The 16,915-nt window shown below is 40.5% G+C and overlaps 1 protein-coding gene across 1 annotated transcript in view; it reads left to right on the top strand.

The window, feature by feature from the left end:
* Positions 1–223: 223 nt before the first annotated feature.
* VSIG1 (V-set and immunoglobulin domain containing 1) overlaps positions 224–16,915 on the top strand; it is a 30,785-nt gene continuing 14,093 nt past the window's right edge. Inside the window, exons 1-3 of the mRNA XM_074962665.1 lie at positions 224–272; positions 5,035–5,195; positions 12,213–12,320. Of these exons, the coding sequence (XP_074818766.1) occupies positions 224–272; positions 5,035–5,195; positions 12,213–12,320 (318 nt within the window). The remainder of the gene's footprint in view (positions 273–5,034; positions 5,196–12,212; positions 12,321–16,915) is intronic.

Here is a 16,915-nt window from a genome sequence, read left to right as displayed (position 1 = left end):
TGTCTCAGGTGCACACGCCCCATGAAATGGTTTCAACCGAACAGTCACAAACTACTCAGAGAAAGGTCTATAGATGATAAAGGAGGAAAACGAAAAAGCCTGTTGACACGTTGATACGCTGCTGATAAGGGAAACAAAAAACCCACATAAAAAAAAAATCAGTTGAGTTTTAGTCCATGTAAGCAGCAGCATCTGGGTTCTTTTCTCTCCAGACTTCACGAAGATGTTTGCAACAATGCTGAAGATAGTTGCAATTATAGCAGCCCTTTCAGGTGAGAAAAACAAAGGACATAAATAAAATAGCAGGTGAGCTTTGCCAGCAAAGTAGGAGTACATCAGAGATTTACTTCTAGCTGGAATGAAAACTGTGGAGATGATCCAAAGAAAATATCTTGTGGAATCGTAACAGACAGAATAGTGATTTAGTATTTTGTCATAGGATACTATTTTATAGCATTGCCTACTGTACATTAATGCTTTGTTGCTGTAAATTGAGTAGAAGGCAAGAGTAAGCTTTAGCGTTTTCCAGACATCTCAAAATTAGATTTGTTCATGCTCTTGTCTTGTTTCTATGGGCTATACCCTTGGGAAATAATGACTTGGCGACGTTGGGCCCATGTTTCACTTTAGGCATGTGAATAATCCTTTGGACTTTATTGGGTCTACTCCTATGCTTAAAGTTAAATATGGATGCAAATCTTTGTGAAATCTGGGATTTATATGGTATATTAAGGCTTATACATTATTAATGCTTAAAGGAAGTTTAGTTACACTGGGCATTATTTTTAAGACACGTAGAAATAGACATTAAAAGCTTGATCCTGTGAGCTCCCAAGTACCCTCAACTGCTACTGAAGAAAATGGAAGTTGAGGGTGCTCACCACACCACAGATGCACCTTGCAAGATAAAGACTTAGAGATGTTATTATTTCTTGTGGAGGTCACATGAACAATTTAAGCAGTTACTCCTGACTGTTGTTTATTATACACAAGTCTATTTTTCTTCTAAGCATAGCTAGTTACCTTAGAAGTGTTAAGTAACTCAGTGTTAGCAGAGGTGTTAGTGAAACTATTTGGTTTAAATTTTAAAACTACAGATTCAGGTTTCAAATGGTGCAGATGTTCAGTATGGAAACTCAGACTGTGTACATCAGCAGTGCAGGCCTCTGCAATTGCCAACATCAAGATACCAAATTACATTTAGTTTGTTAGAGATCAGGTGGGTGAGGTAATATCTTTTTTGGGGGGGGCCAACTTCTGTTGGTGAAACAGACAAGTGTTCGAGCTCCACAGAGCTCTTCTTCAGGTCTGGGAAAGGTAATCAGAGTGTCACAGATAAATACAAGATGGAACAGATTGTTAAGCATAAGGAGTTAACTCATGTTGCAAAAACCCATTCAAAATGAAGTGGGCAATTAATACCTCTGCAGTCACAGGACAAAAGGAGAGTGAGGCCATGTCTGTACTTCCACTTTTGTGGGTATAACTTATGTTGCTCAGGGGTGTGAAAAAAAATGACAGAAGTGCCAGTATGGACAGTTCTGTATCAGTGGGAGAATCTCTCCCGCCGGCACAGAGCAGCTACACTGTAAGCTCAGTAGTGTACACTTGCCTTAGTGGGTTACAGATTGTTGGAATGAGACATACAATCAGTCTCTCTATTGCATCCACGATTTTTTAGTGTCTAGCAGAGTGTTTGTTTTCCTGCTTAATTTATTTTGTTACCATTAAAAACTATATATTAACTTTTTCTGTAGCAAGGAAATCTCTCATAGTTATGCCATAGAGCATATAAACAGATTAAATACTTGTAAGGAAAGGCTTGCAAGATTAAGCACATAAACTTACTCACAGTTTGTCTCATTGACTACCTGCATGAGCAAGGGCTATGGGATTGATCCTGCACCTACTGAAGTTAATGGCAAAGCTCCCATTGACTTCACTGTTGCTGGATCAGGCTCTTTGGGTCCAGTCCTACAAACACAATAGTGAGCACTAGCTTGCTACCAGCACTGGCTAGGAGCAGTCTCACTGGATGAGAAATGCTGGCAGGATGGTGGTTAATAGGGCAGGTTGGAATATTTCCAGCTAAATGTATTTTCATTGAAATACGCTAATTCGTCGCAGCCAAAACATTGTGCGGAGATGTATCGATTTCAGCAATGGTTTTGACAGGAAGGTTTCTGAGGTCCAGTGCTCTCTGGGCCCTTCTGACCACAGAGACAGAGAGAGAGAGATCCAACACCTGACCTTTTCAATCAGAACCCAGACATTTTGACACAAGGCTGCTTTGTGAAAATGTTTGAAAGATTTTGGTTTTGTTCTCATGTAAAACGAAAACCAATTTTAAAACATTGAAAGTTGTCCTCCTCCAGCCAGCTCTAAGGGTTAATACCAAAGAGGATAGCTTAACACAAAAACCCAGAGTGGTAGTATTATTTAATATTTATTTTATGCTCATAGAGAGGCCCCAGTCAGGATTAGGACCTCAGTGAGAACAGTGCTGTAAAAACACGTAGGAAGACAGGAAGGTCCCTGCCTTGAAGAGCTTAGAATCCATTTATAAAATATTTTCACTCATTGCAGTGGCTGATAAAGAAAGAATATTTAGATAATTAAAATATATCAGAATCTATGGTATTTCTTTTCACACTATGGATCGTATCATACTATGGATTATTTGAGCAGAATACCCTATTGATGTTAGTGAGGATGGAGTTCTGTTTAAAAATCGGTAACAGCCCCCTAAGAAAAATGCACAAATATTCCTTCAAAATAAGAATATTTTGTACCTGGTATCTCAATCAATTGTAAGTGGAACAAGCCCATCGGGAGCATTATTTTCTCAATGCAAAGTTTTCACACCTAATTCTCACATAGGAAAGTACAGGAACCTTATGTTTTTCTTCAGTGTGGAACATTTTAAGAATGGACAGATGCACCATCAGAATCCTAAAGCTGTAGTTTGAAAATTGGATTCAACAGTATAACAAAAACCCCATTCTGCTGAAGTCCAGACTGCTTTACTTTAATGATTTCTTTTTGATTGACAGATGAAATTCACATTAGCTTGTTGCCTTGTCTAACCTTTAGGGACCAATTCCACATTCCTTTCCAACTCTGATTAACTTCAGTGTGATAAATAGGTGCATAAGTAATATATGATCCTATTTAAGGTTTGAAGGATTAGATTTTTATTTGTAAATGTTGGTAAATGTCAATTTCACCCATACATGCACAAACCAGTGAAAAAAATATTTCCCTCTATACTAATTGAAATTTACAGAGAGGTAAAGAAAGAAAAATGCTGCTTGAGAACTTATTTTGAATCTCAACATCTACTGGCATTACATAATTATTGTCTGACCTCCCTATAATTTCCCCACAACCGTGGAATTGATAAAAATAGAAAATAATGCTTCTAAATAAACATCTGGTTTAATTATAATACTTATTTTTAAAAAAAATCAAATTTTGCCAAGCTTATCATACCTGATGCGCACCAGTAATGTATAAATTATACAGGCAAGAATTATTGTCAGAATTACAGGAAAGTATGCAAAGAATTGTGTTCAGACAGTTATTATTTTAAATTGCAATAGACACCTTTAATGGTGTACTATATATTAAATATTTATTTTTGATTTCAACTCCATTTGTTTCATGTGGTATGTAGATTGATCAGTTTTACAGAATTTCCTTTACCCCAGAAGGGGAAAACAATTCCAAAGATGATAACTTGACCATAAAAATAAATCCTAGTCTCACTATAACACAATATATCAGCTCACCCTATCCTCTAGAACGGGGTAGGCAACCTATGGCATGCGTGCCAAAATCGGCACATGAGCTGATTTTCAGTGGCACTCTCACTGCCCAGGTCCCGGCTACCGGTCCGGGGGGGCTCTGCATTTTAATTTAATTTTAGATGAAGTTTCTTAAACATTTTAAAAGCCTTATTTACTTTACATACAACGATAGTTTAGTTATATATTATAGACTTACAGAAAGAGACCTTCTAAAAACATTAAAATGTATTACTGGCATGCGAAACCTTAAGTTAGAGTGAATAAATGAAGACTCAGCACACCACTTCTGAAAGGTTGCAGACCCCTGCTAGTGGTAAATAATACTTAGGGCTTTTTACATTTTTAAAGCACCTAATTAGCTCTTGCCACCATTGCCCCCAGATTCCATTTGGGAACAGTGCAAATACATAGATGTGCACCAGAGCCTTGAGAAGCACATCAAGAAGCTAAGCTATTAGAGGAGAAGAACTGAGAAAGGATGCTTGGATTCTAGGAATCGAGGCTCCACAGTTTAGAGGAACCAGGTGCAGCAGCGAGTGAGAGTTGGGACTGGCCTATCTGACCCTTGGGGACAAATGTTAAAAAGGGCCATATTGTCTGGGGTTGACGGTGCTGCGTGGTACCACTTGGGTGAGGAAGAGCAAGGAGCTATGATGGTGGTTGTGAGGAAGAAGTGCAAGGAAGCAAGGGAGAGCTGGAAAAACATTGGTTGCACAGGTGCTGGAACTAGCAGTGCGGGGGTTGGGGGAGGGGGTGCTGCTGCACCCTCTGGCTTGAGGAGGTTTCTATTATATACAGTGTTTACAGTTCAATGGCTCTCAGCACCCCCACTATCAAGATTGTTCCAGCACCTCTGATTGAATGATCTGGCTGGGAAATAAGAGTTCACGTTCCAGGCAGCAGTGAGCACTCAGCTGGGAAAGAATGCAACTGTGTAGTGTAGACCAGGCCTAGGAAACTTAGATTTATTTTTCTTTTAAAAGAGGGCATGGAATTTTAGTGGATCTGGGTCCTATTTCATCTTCATCCCTCCCCAGCTACTAAATCTAGAACACTCATCCGATCACCAGGGAAAAAGTTATTGAACAGAGTGAAGAGGGCTATCACATGTCTCCTGCAGAGCAGGGGGTGGGCGGGAGAACCAGTCCAACAGAACTCAAAGCAGTGTTTCTTAGTGTGCAGCAGCCCCTGACTGATCTCCCTTCACCATGCTTATTCCCTGCAGGCCACATCAGCAGCGTGACTGTGACAGCTCCCCAGAGCATGGTGAACGTCAGTGTTGGTGGAAATGCCACTCTTCTCTGCACATATACAACAACTGGGTCTCTGGATTCACTTTTCATTCAGTGGAGTTTTTACAGTGCCAAAGAGAAACAACCTCAAACAGTAAGGAGAGATTTGTTTTTTAAAATTTATATATGCAGCTGTATGTATTGTCTCTCTAAGGTCCTTATATGGCCCCTATTGCCATAATATCTGAGAACCTTTAATGGTTTATACTCAACACCCCTGTGAAATAGGGAAGTGCTAATAGCCCTATTTTACAGATGGCAACTGAGGACAGAGAGACTGACTTGCCAAAGGTCACACAGGAAATCTGCAGTGGAGCAGGAAACAACCCAGGTCTCCCGAGTCTCAGGCTAACATCCTAACCCTTGGGCTATCCTTCCTTCTCTGTCTGGCTGATGTTGCTTTCAATGCCATAGGTTGTTATTTTGCTTTCTTAGGATATTGGTAGGATCTAGACATTGAAAAGAACTAGTGGGTCATGTAATAGGAGGCATCTGTGTTCCCCATTTTAAGGGTATAATGAAAGCTCTTTCCCCCAGCACTTGTATCTCCAGGTCACTATAAAGTTTCCTCATAATATTATTCAGTGTAACCCAGAAGGCAGCATATGCTAACTTCAGCACAGAATGGGAAAATAATAATAGGGGTTTGTTCCCTTCAAAAAGGACAGAAGACATCTTATCAGCCACTAAGTAAAATTTCATTGGCATGAAAGCCCTGTTAAGTACCTCCCAGCAGCACAAAGGCATCAGAAGAGCAGCAATATGCAGAGGCATAGTCTCATATTGCATAGCAGCAATATGCAGGGATCACCAGATCATCTAAACATCATACCTACCAGGGTTAGAAGCAAATTACACCTACCCCTTGTCAGTAGGGACATGAAACCTGACAGGCAGTGGAACCAATGAGGTGGAGGGGGAACAGGATGTGGGGAGCCAGTGCATCGGTTCTCCAATCTCTGAGTGCCATGGGGCTCCCTGCATCCCAGCATGAAATGTTTTGTGGGAGGGCACAGATCCAGCCACAATCATGGTGCAGCTGGGGGAAGGGTGCACAGCAGCCTTTGGTAGCAGCACAGAGACCATTCTCAGGTCAAGGCACACACACACACTTGAACAAACAGATGACACCCTGGACCATGCCCGGTTGCTCTCCTCTGTGGCTCTAGCAGATGACCTTGCAGATTGTTTGAGTGGCTAATGATGGGTCCGGACAACTTTCTATCCATGCTTCTGCTGCTTCTCTGGCCTTCTCAAGAGGTCAGTTACTCCATCTTCTTTGTAGTAAAACCTAATCCATTCTACACCTCCCTTCCCCACAGTGTAAAATACAAGGCTGTGGTAGCAGGTGTTTTGTGGCCATCATGAGACTTCTTAACATAATCTGCATATGTCACAGTAACTCTTAGATCAGTGTTTCCTGCTTCATGGTTAGGTGCAGGCCCGGTCCTCTGTGTTCCCGAGTGCCCTCAGTTCCCTCTAACTTCACGGGGAATTCCCTATGCTCAGCACCTTGCAGGACTGAACCTATCTGCAGCAGCCTTTTCTCTATACAAAGAAATGGTGACTAAATGTGTCAATTCATTCTTTCTGTGCCCATGAAATACCCAGCTCTGGTGCCTTGTCATGGCCACTAGATACCTAGTCCCTTTGTCTTGCACAATTTCACTAACAGTTTCGTTCCAGAAATTCAGAGTTCTTGCTTGGGTGTTATAACTGAGAGTTGATTTAAACAGATTGACTGATTTAATACAGACCAGTAATATTGTTGTTGATCAGTTTAACTGTTGTATACTTTAAGTGATATGCAGGAGGTACACCAGCACTGGTAGATCCACAAATAGTACTTAGATCATAAACTCTCTGAGGCAGGAACTGTCTGTATTTTGTGGATTGTGCAGAATCTAGCACATCACTGGCATTAAAGAAGAAGAAGAATATATAGGCTTGAAAGAAATAGCAGTTTAATATAAAAATAAGAGAACTATCTGCCATACTATAGCAGTTAATAATAATTTGATAGCAAATATATCAGTGAGAAATATAAATTATGGCCCAACCCTGCATTCCTTACTCTATCAAGATGTGTATACAGTACATTACCAGACTATATGAACTCTAAGAGTGACTAATTGTGTGAGTAAACATTGCTCATACCAGTAATACTGTCCTCGTTAAGACTATTTGCATGAATAAAGGTTGCTCCTGTAATGGTTGTAGGATCATGCTCCATTTGCTAACGCAAGTTGTGTGCATTGCAGCCCTGTGTAATATAGTACTGTAATAGTCCAGTGTATTCTATTAAAATGTTAGTCTCACATTCAGACAGCAAGCACAGCACTCTAGTAGAATTCAAAAACATCCTTTTAGATTTGCTTAGAAACCACAATCTGTATTTTAGTTCCATTAAATTATTAATGCACAAAACCAACAAATAAAATATATGTTTTCTGGTTGAAACTAAGAAAAATGAATAGATTGAAATTCAAAGTAACAGCTTTGGGCTTAGGGCTGATCAGAACCTTTCAAGAGATTCAGGCATGTGGAACCAAGTATAGAATGGAACTGGTGGGGAGAAAACAACACCCGAGGTTTCTAATCATAAGATGTTGTGAATGTTCTGAGCTGACAACAACAACAAAGTGACTAAGATCCTAAATGCCCAAGGAACCACAAAGATCAAGCCCCCTTCAGGCTTCATCTGCTCTTACACACTTGGCACTCCCATGGAAGCTTTGTGCCCACCAGGAGGGCTGCATGAAACACGAGTGAGGAAAATTGCATCTGACTTTCCTCCTATAAGAAACCAAATACATGGTAAATTCATTTTCATGTCATACCAACCCCCCCACACATTTGTAATGGAGGACGTGCAGTTTTGTTACATAGAATGGAATCTAGAAAGGCCAGAGTTTAGAGGCAAAACATCCTTGTGCTTCCATGGTAGTCCAATTAGGGCATTAGGCACAATCCTGCAAACACATGCAGACTTCCACTGACTTCAGTGATCCTACTCATGTGCTTAAAGAAAAGCATGTGTATGTGCCATTAATGTAGGATTGGGATCTTACTCTTTTTCTTAAATGCTTTTAACTGTTTGTTTAACCTTGGATTATTTCGCTGGGGCCCCTCACAATAGCGCTGTAATGCCTTACAGTTTTAAACAAATATAATATAAAATTCATCATGCAAATGCAAGTAATAGGGGAAGGAAGAAAGGACCCTGACTAAAGCCAGTGGATTTTCACAGAACTATTTGGCATATATATCCTTTTAAAGAAACTCTTTACGCTACACATTTTAAGATGCAATTGGTTTTTCAATCTTTCCTGAACTGTGCATGTATCTTAAATTAAATGTTCACATATTTTTATCCTCATCATCTGTTACTGTTAGAAAAGGAATCCATGGCAATGATGTGTCAGGTGTGTGTCTGCAGGGTTTATAACCAGCATATATAAATGGCACAGGCTAAGTGGGACAATTTGGGTAATTCAGCTTATGTTCAAAATTCTATAGTGCTAAACTATATCTGTGACACTCCCTTTTGTATAGATTAACCAATTGGCAAAAGTTACCGTAACATACATACAGTAGAATGGTACAATACAAGAGTACATTAAATATACCAGTATTGTAGCTTGTGCTATGCATTATAACAATCACAAAATTGACCGATTTTGTCAGATTTTAAGTAAAAAAAATTTCCATCAAAACTTTTTTTTTGCATTTAAAATGGCCTTTTGTCCCCCGAATGAAAATTTTTGTGGAAAAATTTTTCATTCAAAGTTTATCATTTTGCAACACCCAGCAAAAGCTATCCAACAAACATAACACATAGCCTGGATTTCCCCCCCCCTGTTTTCATATTTTAAAAAAGCCAGAACATTTTTGCAAAAATTCCCCCCTCCCCCCTTTTTTCAAAAGCATCTGTAGGAAATATTTACCTTTCCCCATACAGTTGTAATTTTAACTATCTCTGATATGTTAGCAAATGTTAGATATGGTAAGGGGGACTAAATACCACTCCACTTACTCATGTGGCAGATCGACTTGTATGAGTAAGAATAAGCACCTTTTGCCTGAAATATATAACATATACAGAGAAATTATCCTCAGCAGGTGTAAATCAACATAATTCTGTTGATTTCAATGGAACAGTGCTGATTTACAGCTGGCCCATTGTTTCCACAGTAGCACTGAGTAATAGAGCAAATTCTATGGAACTTCAGGATTAATGAAGGCAAATTTGTGTCATTAAACAAGATCAACGTTTCAAGTACATAAGGGATCATTTAGGATTGCCTTATCTTAAAGACCTAACATGATACAGCAATGAGCCATAGCTGCTCTCATTTTAGAAAAGTCACAGTATTTTACAGCAATGGCCCAAATACTACAGCTACAAGGATATTGGAGTGTTTAGGGCTTTACTGTAGAACATCATGGTAACTTTTTAAACTGTAAGGCTGGGTCTGACACTACTCCTAATGAAATCAGTAAGAGTAGGATCAGGAGTGCTGCCAATGTTAATTTAAGGTGTAAATCTTGTAAGGGTATATAGCCATTATACCTGGCATCAGGGGTAGATAGTACTGCTGTTTCACAGAGTATATTCAGAATGATCCTTTAGCTCCCATTGTGCAGTTGCAAGGCTTCTTTTGCTATTTGTTCTGGTGTTTTCATATCCTGTTCTGCATCGCCAGCCATATGCAATGCTGGCCACAGGTGCTAGAGAGTTAAAAGCAAAGGCAGTTAAACAGGAGAAGATGAAATACCACAAGCAGGCTGCACACAGACAATGCTATGAGTAGGGGTGCAGCAAGCTGTGGAATAACAGGTGTTAGCAATGAGTATTTCATAGCAAAAGCAGCTATATATAAAGTGTGAATCTGGTTCTCCTTTGCTAAGTAGGCCACTGCAAAATATAAAGCCTCACCCTGTTCTTATCCTAAGAAGTTTCTTATCTCTTATGTAGTGTGTTACACCATTGAGTGCAATATGCATGAATAGAAATGAGATGTTGGTTTTTGTTCTGATAATATAAATGTGATAGGTTCCCCCTATTTCAACCAAACATTGTAAATATCAAATTAACAGTGTGATATCAGGGATTCTTTACCTGTTTTTCTCTCTGTTTTCCCCTGATCACCATGGCTGCGCAATGACAATATTCTGCACTTTGATAGTGGTTTCCAGGGGAGGGAATGGGAGTTAGGTACGTAAATACCTTTCAGGATCTGGCCTAGAGTAGTTAACTGACTGACCCCAAGTCACGCATCTTGTCAGCAACACAGCAGGTGTGCAAACCAGAGCCCCAATCCTGCAAAGACTTACGCACACGTTTAACTTTACAAACCCTGTGTGTAGCCTCATTGACTTCAACATTAAGCATTTGCATAATGTTTGGAGGAGGGGAACCCAATGTCTGGACGCTGTAATTGGCTCTGCACAGGCAGACTGGATTCTGCCACATGAAGCCAATTGCAGGATCAGGGCTGAAATCTCTTGACTCCAAAGTCTATATGGACCTATTCTTAAAGTCTACAGTAATGCCCCCAAACCAGATTAAATATGTGAAAGGTGGAATTACAAAAGAGATTGTGTGCTGTAACCAGTACAATACTGTTGTTGATAGCAAGTTTAAGTTAAAATATTAGGAGAGTGATGGAAATGAATTTGACACTTGCCATTACATTGCATGTTATACTATATTCAGTGGCAGAGTTTTCATTTTTTACAAAATCAAGCTTGACTATTTGCAAGTGGTGACATCGCTGTCTTTGTAAAGATAGGGCTAAAGGACCAGAAGGGAAAGAATTTTAATAATAGGTGAAATTAATAATATTTTATATTTATTTTCTGTATCAACTTTCATCCTGAAAGATAACAAAATGCTTCCTGCATCCCTACTATGAACAAACACCACCGCTAAAACAGAGCCACTCTGGGGGCAAAGGAGACAACTAATTGGTGTACAACCTACTGTGCAATAGCTGGGGAGGGGAGATTTTGGTTCAGGACACTGGACTAGGCTCTGACTCCTCTAAAGGATTCCAAGAGATCTTGCAGCAGTGTGCTGTGTGCACACACAAACCACTGTGAGCAAGAATATCCTTCCCCCGACCCCAGAGTGGTAGCAGGGGTGGCCATATCTCGTCCTCCCAAGACCCCATCATCAGTCTCCAACTGATGGAGACTGACAGCACTCATTGTGTAGCCTGTTTGCAGCCTGGTGGGCTCTTTGCTGAGTTACAAGAAACACTCCCTGAGGGGCTAATAATGCTGCCTCCACATTACGGTCAGTTCCAGTTCAGGGAATGAGACACAACCACCAGGAAATCAGACCAATGTCTCTTGCATAGCTCTGTAGGCAGCTTACTAATTAGGCCCTCTCCATATTATAAGAAAACTTCTCTCGGGCCAAGCCTGATTTTAAAATTGGATTTATCAAATGCAGAGTTGTTGTCATGTACATAGGACTTAGATCACTGAGTTGGCACCACTGGACCATTCTCTGCAAAGTGGAAACAAAACAGTTTCTAATTATGAGGGATAGAGTCGGATTGGGATCTGAGTTGCAACAGTGTCATTCTGGGATAACACCACTGCTGGCAATGGAATTATTCTATATTGACACCACCATAACCAATTTCATCCAAGCCAGTTGAGTTACCTCTGATTGACACTGGGGGAACGAAGATCAGAATCTGGCCCGTAAAACAACAAGAAAAGTGAACCATGGTCTTGGAAAAAAGCAAAAGTACCAAGAGTCTAGAGAGACAGGAATCAGAAAGAGATCAGGCCTTATCTGCTGTGCTTAGAGCAAACAATTACATTATGCACTTGGTTTGTGTAATTTTAGACATAACTCAGTAATATCACAATAATGCACCCTCACTCTACAGCTCAAGGTTTAAGACGTATTGTGAAACAAGAGTCTGCCTACAAATGCTGCTGAACGACCCCTTTATAACTTTATAACTTTGCTAACTTCACTGACTTATTCAGAGCAGTTGTATAGAGAGGGTGCTCTCATGTTCTGTGCTTTCGTGTGAACATTCAAAGTCACATTAAACTCTTAGATCAGCACATTTCTACTCAAATACAGCATTCCCCATGCCGCAAAATTCAGAGTATGGATGAAAAGTCAGTCAATCATTGTCAAAAGACGGTGTATGTGACAGATGCACGGGGGAGATGTAGCTGGAAACACCAGGTAAGTAAAAATCTTTAAAAATTACATAGTTTCATTTTTCTTACCAGGTTGGAGCCATAGAAACATTGTTCTATATTGAAATCCTAATGCCAATACAAGAATTGAGGTGAAATAAAATAAATGCCCTATTTTGACTTTTGTTTTTGCCCTGATTTTTATTGCACTTTTCACAGCCAGAACATCAAAGTTATTTGGCTGTAGCTTTTGTTTTTCCCACAGCTCTTCTGTGTGGCTCGACTAGGGCCTCAGCTGCATGGTATTCTGTCCAAAGAGTGTACACCATCAGCCTCCGCACTGTGTCTGAGCAAGTGAGGTTTGAATTCAGATTTCCCTCACAGGAATCGAGGGTGCACTTTCTGATGAGATAACAGTGCAAGTTGTAAGTTGTGTTGTGTGCTTTCCACATCATTGTGCTAAAGAGAGGCAAGCTTCATCAATGGCAAACGCACAAGAATTGGATGGGGAACTGATGGTCTAACTTTTTCAGTACAATCTGTTCTTCTGAACCCTGAAGAGCTGCGGCTACCACACACTCTTGGTACAAGGGCTTTACATGGGGGCAAGAACTCATTTCTGCTCCCTCCTGCTTACACTCAGAATAGAGCACCATTTGTGGGAGTGCAGTAATAGACACAGGCTGTTGTCCCATGCCAATGTAGTTCAGAACATCCACCATAAAGCAGGGTGCAAGCTTCACATTCTGCCCTGGCAGGAGGGATATAGAGGAACTCAAATGTGAATGCAGAATTGGTTTCCTCCAAAGTAGCCACAGTAGTTATCCATTGTTCTACCTCCAATCCACACACCTCCAGAACACCATTTGACTTCAATGGGATTTTTCTTCCAAACTGAGCAGGAAATAGCCCACTGTATATTGAAGCTTAATACTACTTTTTAGAGTCCTGCATAGCCAATGTGGAAGAGAAGCGTATTTGTGCTTGGTGCATTACTCAAGAACATTTCAGCCACAGGTATGTGCCGTATGACACAGTGAGGGTGAGAAGTGACCTGATCTTCAAGCCCTTCCTGCATCACTGAAAGCTGGCCAATGGCTGCTTTGATTTACATCGCTAATTTCCAAAGATTTCAGCCCTCCCCTGTCTCCTTGCTGTACTTTATAAGTTTCCTAAGATGCCTCCCCACACCAATTCTGACAACATGCAGCAGAGACAAGAGGCCTGCAGTCATCAATAATTTTTTTAATTAACCTGCACAAAAAATCTCAGAATCGATGTATCAGAGTCCTATCATTCTCTGGCAGATCACAGTGTAACCAAAAAATGTGTGGAAAGGAAGCTCAAGTTGCCAAAGGCATTTGGGGCCAGATTTTGATCTCAGGCATGTGATATAAATCCAGAGTAACTCTGCTGAAGTCAAAGTGACTCTGGTGAAATCAAGAGAGTTAGTGTGGATTTAACCCTATATAGCTGAATTGAGAATCTGGGCCTTGGTCTCTGATTAGTAGTTAAGATCTATGGCATTTATTCTTTAACTAGTGTGTAAGATATTTAAAGGGAATAATAGCTGAATACATTTTTTTCTTCGCTGTTTTTTAAGTTCTGTTTAGACTCAGACCCTGGAGTGATGCAATGGTGTCAGAATGATAAAGAGGTTGATATGGGTTCTTCTCTGCCTTTATTTCTGGTGTGGAAAAGAATCTAGCAAAGTAATTAGAGAAAATGCTAATCAGAAAGTGATGAAACAGTGCAGTGTGGCTGGATCTTCTGAGATTATAATAACATAGATTGAAATAATAAGGGGAGTGCCCCAGTTTTGGTGGTTGTCATCACAGGTAGTGCTGTAGAATGGCATTATCTCGTGGGAACTGGGTGAAGCAAGAGGAAGAGAGTGGGACAAGAGAAGAAAAGTATCCGTGTCCCCAAACAAGTCCATAGGGAGCAAAACAGAATATTGGACGAGCTAGGGGTGAGACAGTGTAGGGCACATGCCATCCCCAGGGCCCTTTGAATAAATGCTGCAATGTAGACTCAGCTGAGATGGAGAATCTTTATGAATAAAAAATACAAATAAAAAATGAAGACATGGGGTTCCTCCTCTGAAAACAATGAAGTACCTGATGCAACTACTTACATTTGAAGGGAGAGGAAGCTGATGGAGGAAAGTCTCTTCTCTGCTGAAGGGGACAGGAACTCAGCAGGGGTCAGATACACTTGTGAGAGGGAAGAGATGGATAGAGGACTCTGAGCTGAGATTCCTCATTCTCCACCATCGGCTGCTGCTGCTGCTTCTGCTAGTAGGCAGGGAGCCCCAGCAAGTCCCCACGTAGGCATCAGGTTTGCCTGATGCCCCCAATTCAGATGAGTCCTCATCTCACTAGCCATGGAGGAGGGACAGCCAGTATATGAGAGAGATGACTGGCTCTCTCAAGCCAGTGTGAGGGAGAAGAGGGAGGAGTTGAGCTTCCCCATGCTCTCCCTTATTTTAACCCCTGTTTGCAGCCCAAATCACATGCAAAATCACAAGGATGAATTGCTACAACAGCCTTGAAAACATACAACACTAAATTCTTCTCTCAGTTTCACCAGTGTAAATAGTTCTCTCGGTTCCACCAGCTCCACTGACTTTGGTCAGCAGGGAAGGGAAAATGTTGACTTCAGTTGTGTGGAGTGGAGTTTGGAGAGCTAGATAATGAAGTCCCTTCTACAGCCGGGCAGATGCTTTCCTAGAACCAGGGCTGTTTGGCAGAAGCAGTGTATGCAGGAATGGACAGGTGACAAATATGTCTAGGAGTGACAAATATGTCAGTTTGTCGATTCACAAATGAGTCACCACAAGCATCTGTTCATGTGAAAAGTGGAAAGGCTTCATTTCTACCTGACACTCATATCAGCAAACCAGCCTCCAATGAGAGGCAGCACAAACACAGTGTGTTATGAATGTTTCACTGACAGAGAAGCCATTTCACCAACGCCCACATATTCAGCTCATCAGACCTGACCAATGTTCCACTGGAGCATGGTATAGGGGCATGCACAGTGGTCTCCTCTGGCTGCACTAAGCATGTTTTCTTTTCTCCTTTTTATGAAAGTAATTAAAACCAAGATGATGCAGGAAAAGTTGGTGCCCAGCTTGTAGGCACCTATTGCACCACCATGTGGAACAGCCGGCTTCAGGAAGGACCTTTGGACTCCAACTCATCTGATTGGCCAAGACTATCAGAGAGACGGAAGGCCCCAGATTCATGCTTTCTTGAACACCTCCTACTGGTTTATCAGTGGAATGTGATCCCAGGTTTGTTATGTGGCAGCTGATGTGACGGACAAGGAGACAGTGCTCCTACTTCCTGCCAAAACAGGGCAAAATGGCCTTTGGCCATTTTGTGGCCCAGGGCAAATGCACCACAAAAATGCAGCAGGTTACTGATGTGCCTGTTTTGTTCTTTCATTTTGTTTCTCTGGGAGCTTCATGTGCTCCTGCAGCCACCCCAGCAAACTATTCCATATTTTTTTAGTGGAGAGAATGTGCATAATGTCTTGTCCCCCCTCCCCACACACACTGCCTGATTCTCACAGTGATTTTACACTGGTGTCACTCCATCACCTTCATTGCAGTTGTTCCTGATTAACACAAGGGTAAATGAATCTGAATCAGGCGCTTTGGGTCTGCATTATGTGTACATGAGATTATCACGTGAAGGGTGAAATTTTATGAAGACTCCATCCTGATCATATAGTTGGATTTAGTTCTTTGAAAAGCCATTATTTTTTCTTATCTATCTCAAGACTCTTACAAATATATTCAGAACAAGTAGTAGCTTTATTGATTGATTTAGTTAATAGGAATATAAACTGTTTGTTTGTGTCAAAAAATTTCACAGGAAAAACAAAAAGAGGGGACCAGCTCTACTTTCAGGTAACTTTGCCATATTAGAGACTTACCATCAAAATGGGTCTCGCGCACTATTTAAAAGGGTAGCAGTGCCAGACCAAAGGAAGATCTCAAAGGTTAGATAGGCTCTGATGTACAGTGTGAAATTAAGTTTTGTAAACATTCACATTTTGACTTCTTGTAGGGCAGAGATGAAAACTCTGGAAGGACAGCATTAAAAAACAGCATTTTAAAACAAAATATAAAGTACTCATTTTGAATGAACTTGTTTAAAATCAGCAATTAAGTTACAGCTTATTAACTGAATTAAAATTAATTACATTTTAAATGAAGTTTCCTGTGTACAAAGTCCACTCATACCTCTGGAATAAAATATCGTTTCTAATTAATCACATTACTTAGTCTTTTCAGTATTCATCACCTTTCCTCAGAGTGATAAACAAATGACACAGTTGCTGAGAGACTGGGAGAAACTGCAGTAAAACTGAGTGCATTTCCTTAGGATCTACAGTTTATGCATTTATATTTTACTATAAGAAAACTGAAAGGGTCTGTTCAAATCTGTTAAAAAAAAAGTAAATATTCTTGGCTCTGTTGACACCTGTCCCCGATTTTTCTGCATACATAAAATATTTTCTCTGTATTCATTTAGCTACAAAGATGGAACACAGCGGATTAGCTTTTCAGAACATCATATGGGGCTTAGCCACACAACCCCAACTGACTTCAAATGGAGTTTCGTTGTT

This window comes from Natator depressus, chromosome 9 (genome assembly GCF_965152275.1).
Source record: "Natator depressus isolate rNatDep1 chromosome 9, rNatDep2.hap1, whole genome shotgun sequence".
Classification (NCBI taxonomy): Eukaryota; Metazoa; Chordata; order Testudines; family Cheloniidae; genus Natator; species Natator depressus.
Note: the sequence above shows the minus strand (reverse complement) of the source record. Positions and strands in the feature narration are given on the sequence as shown.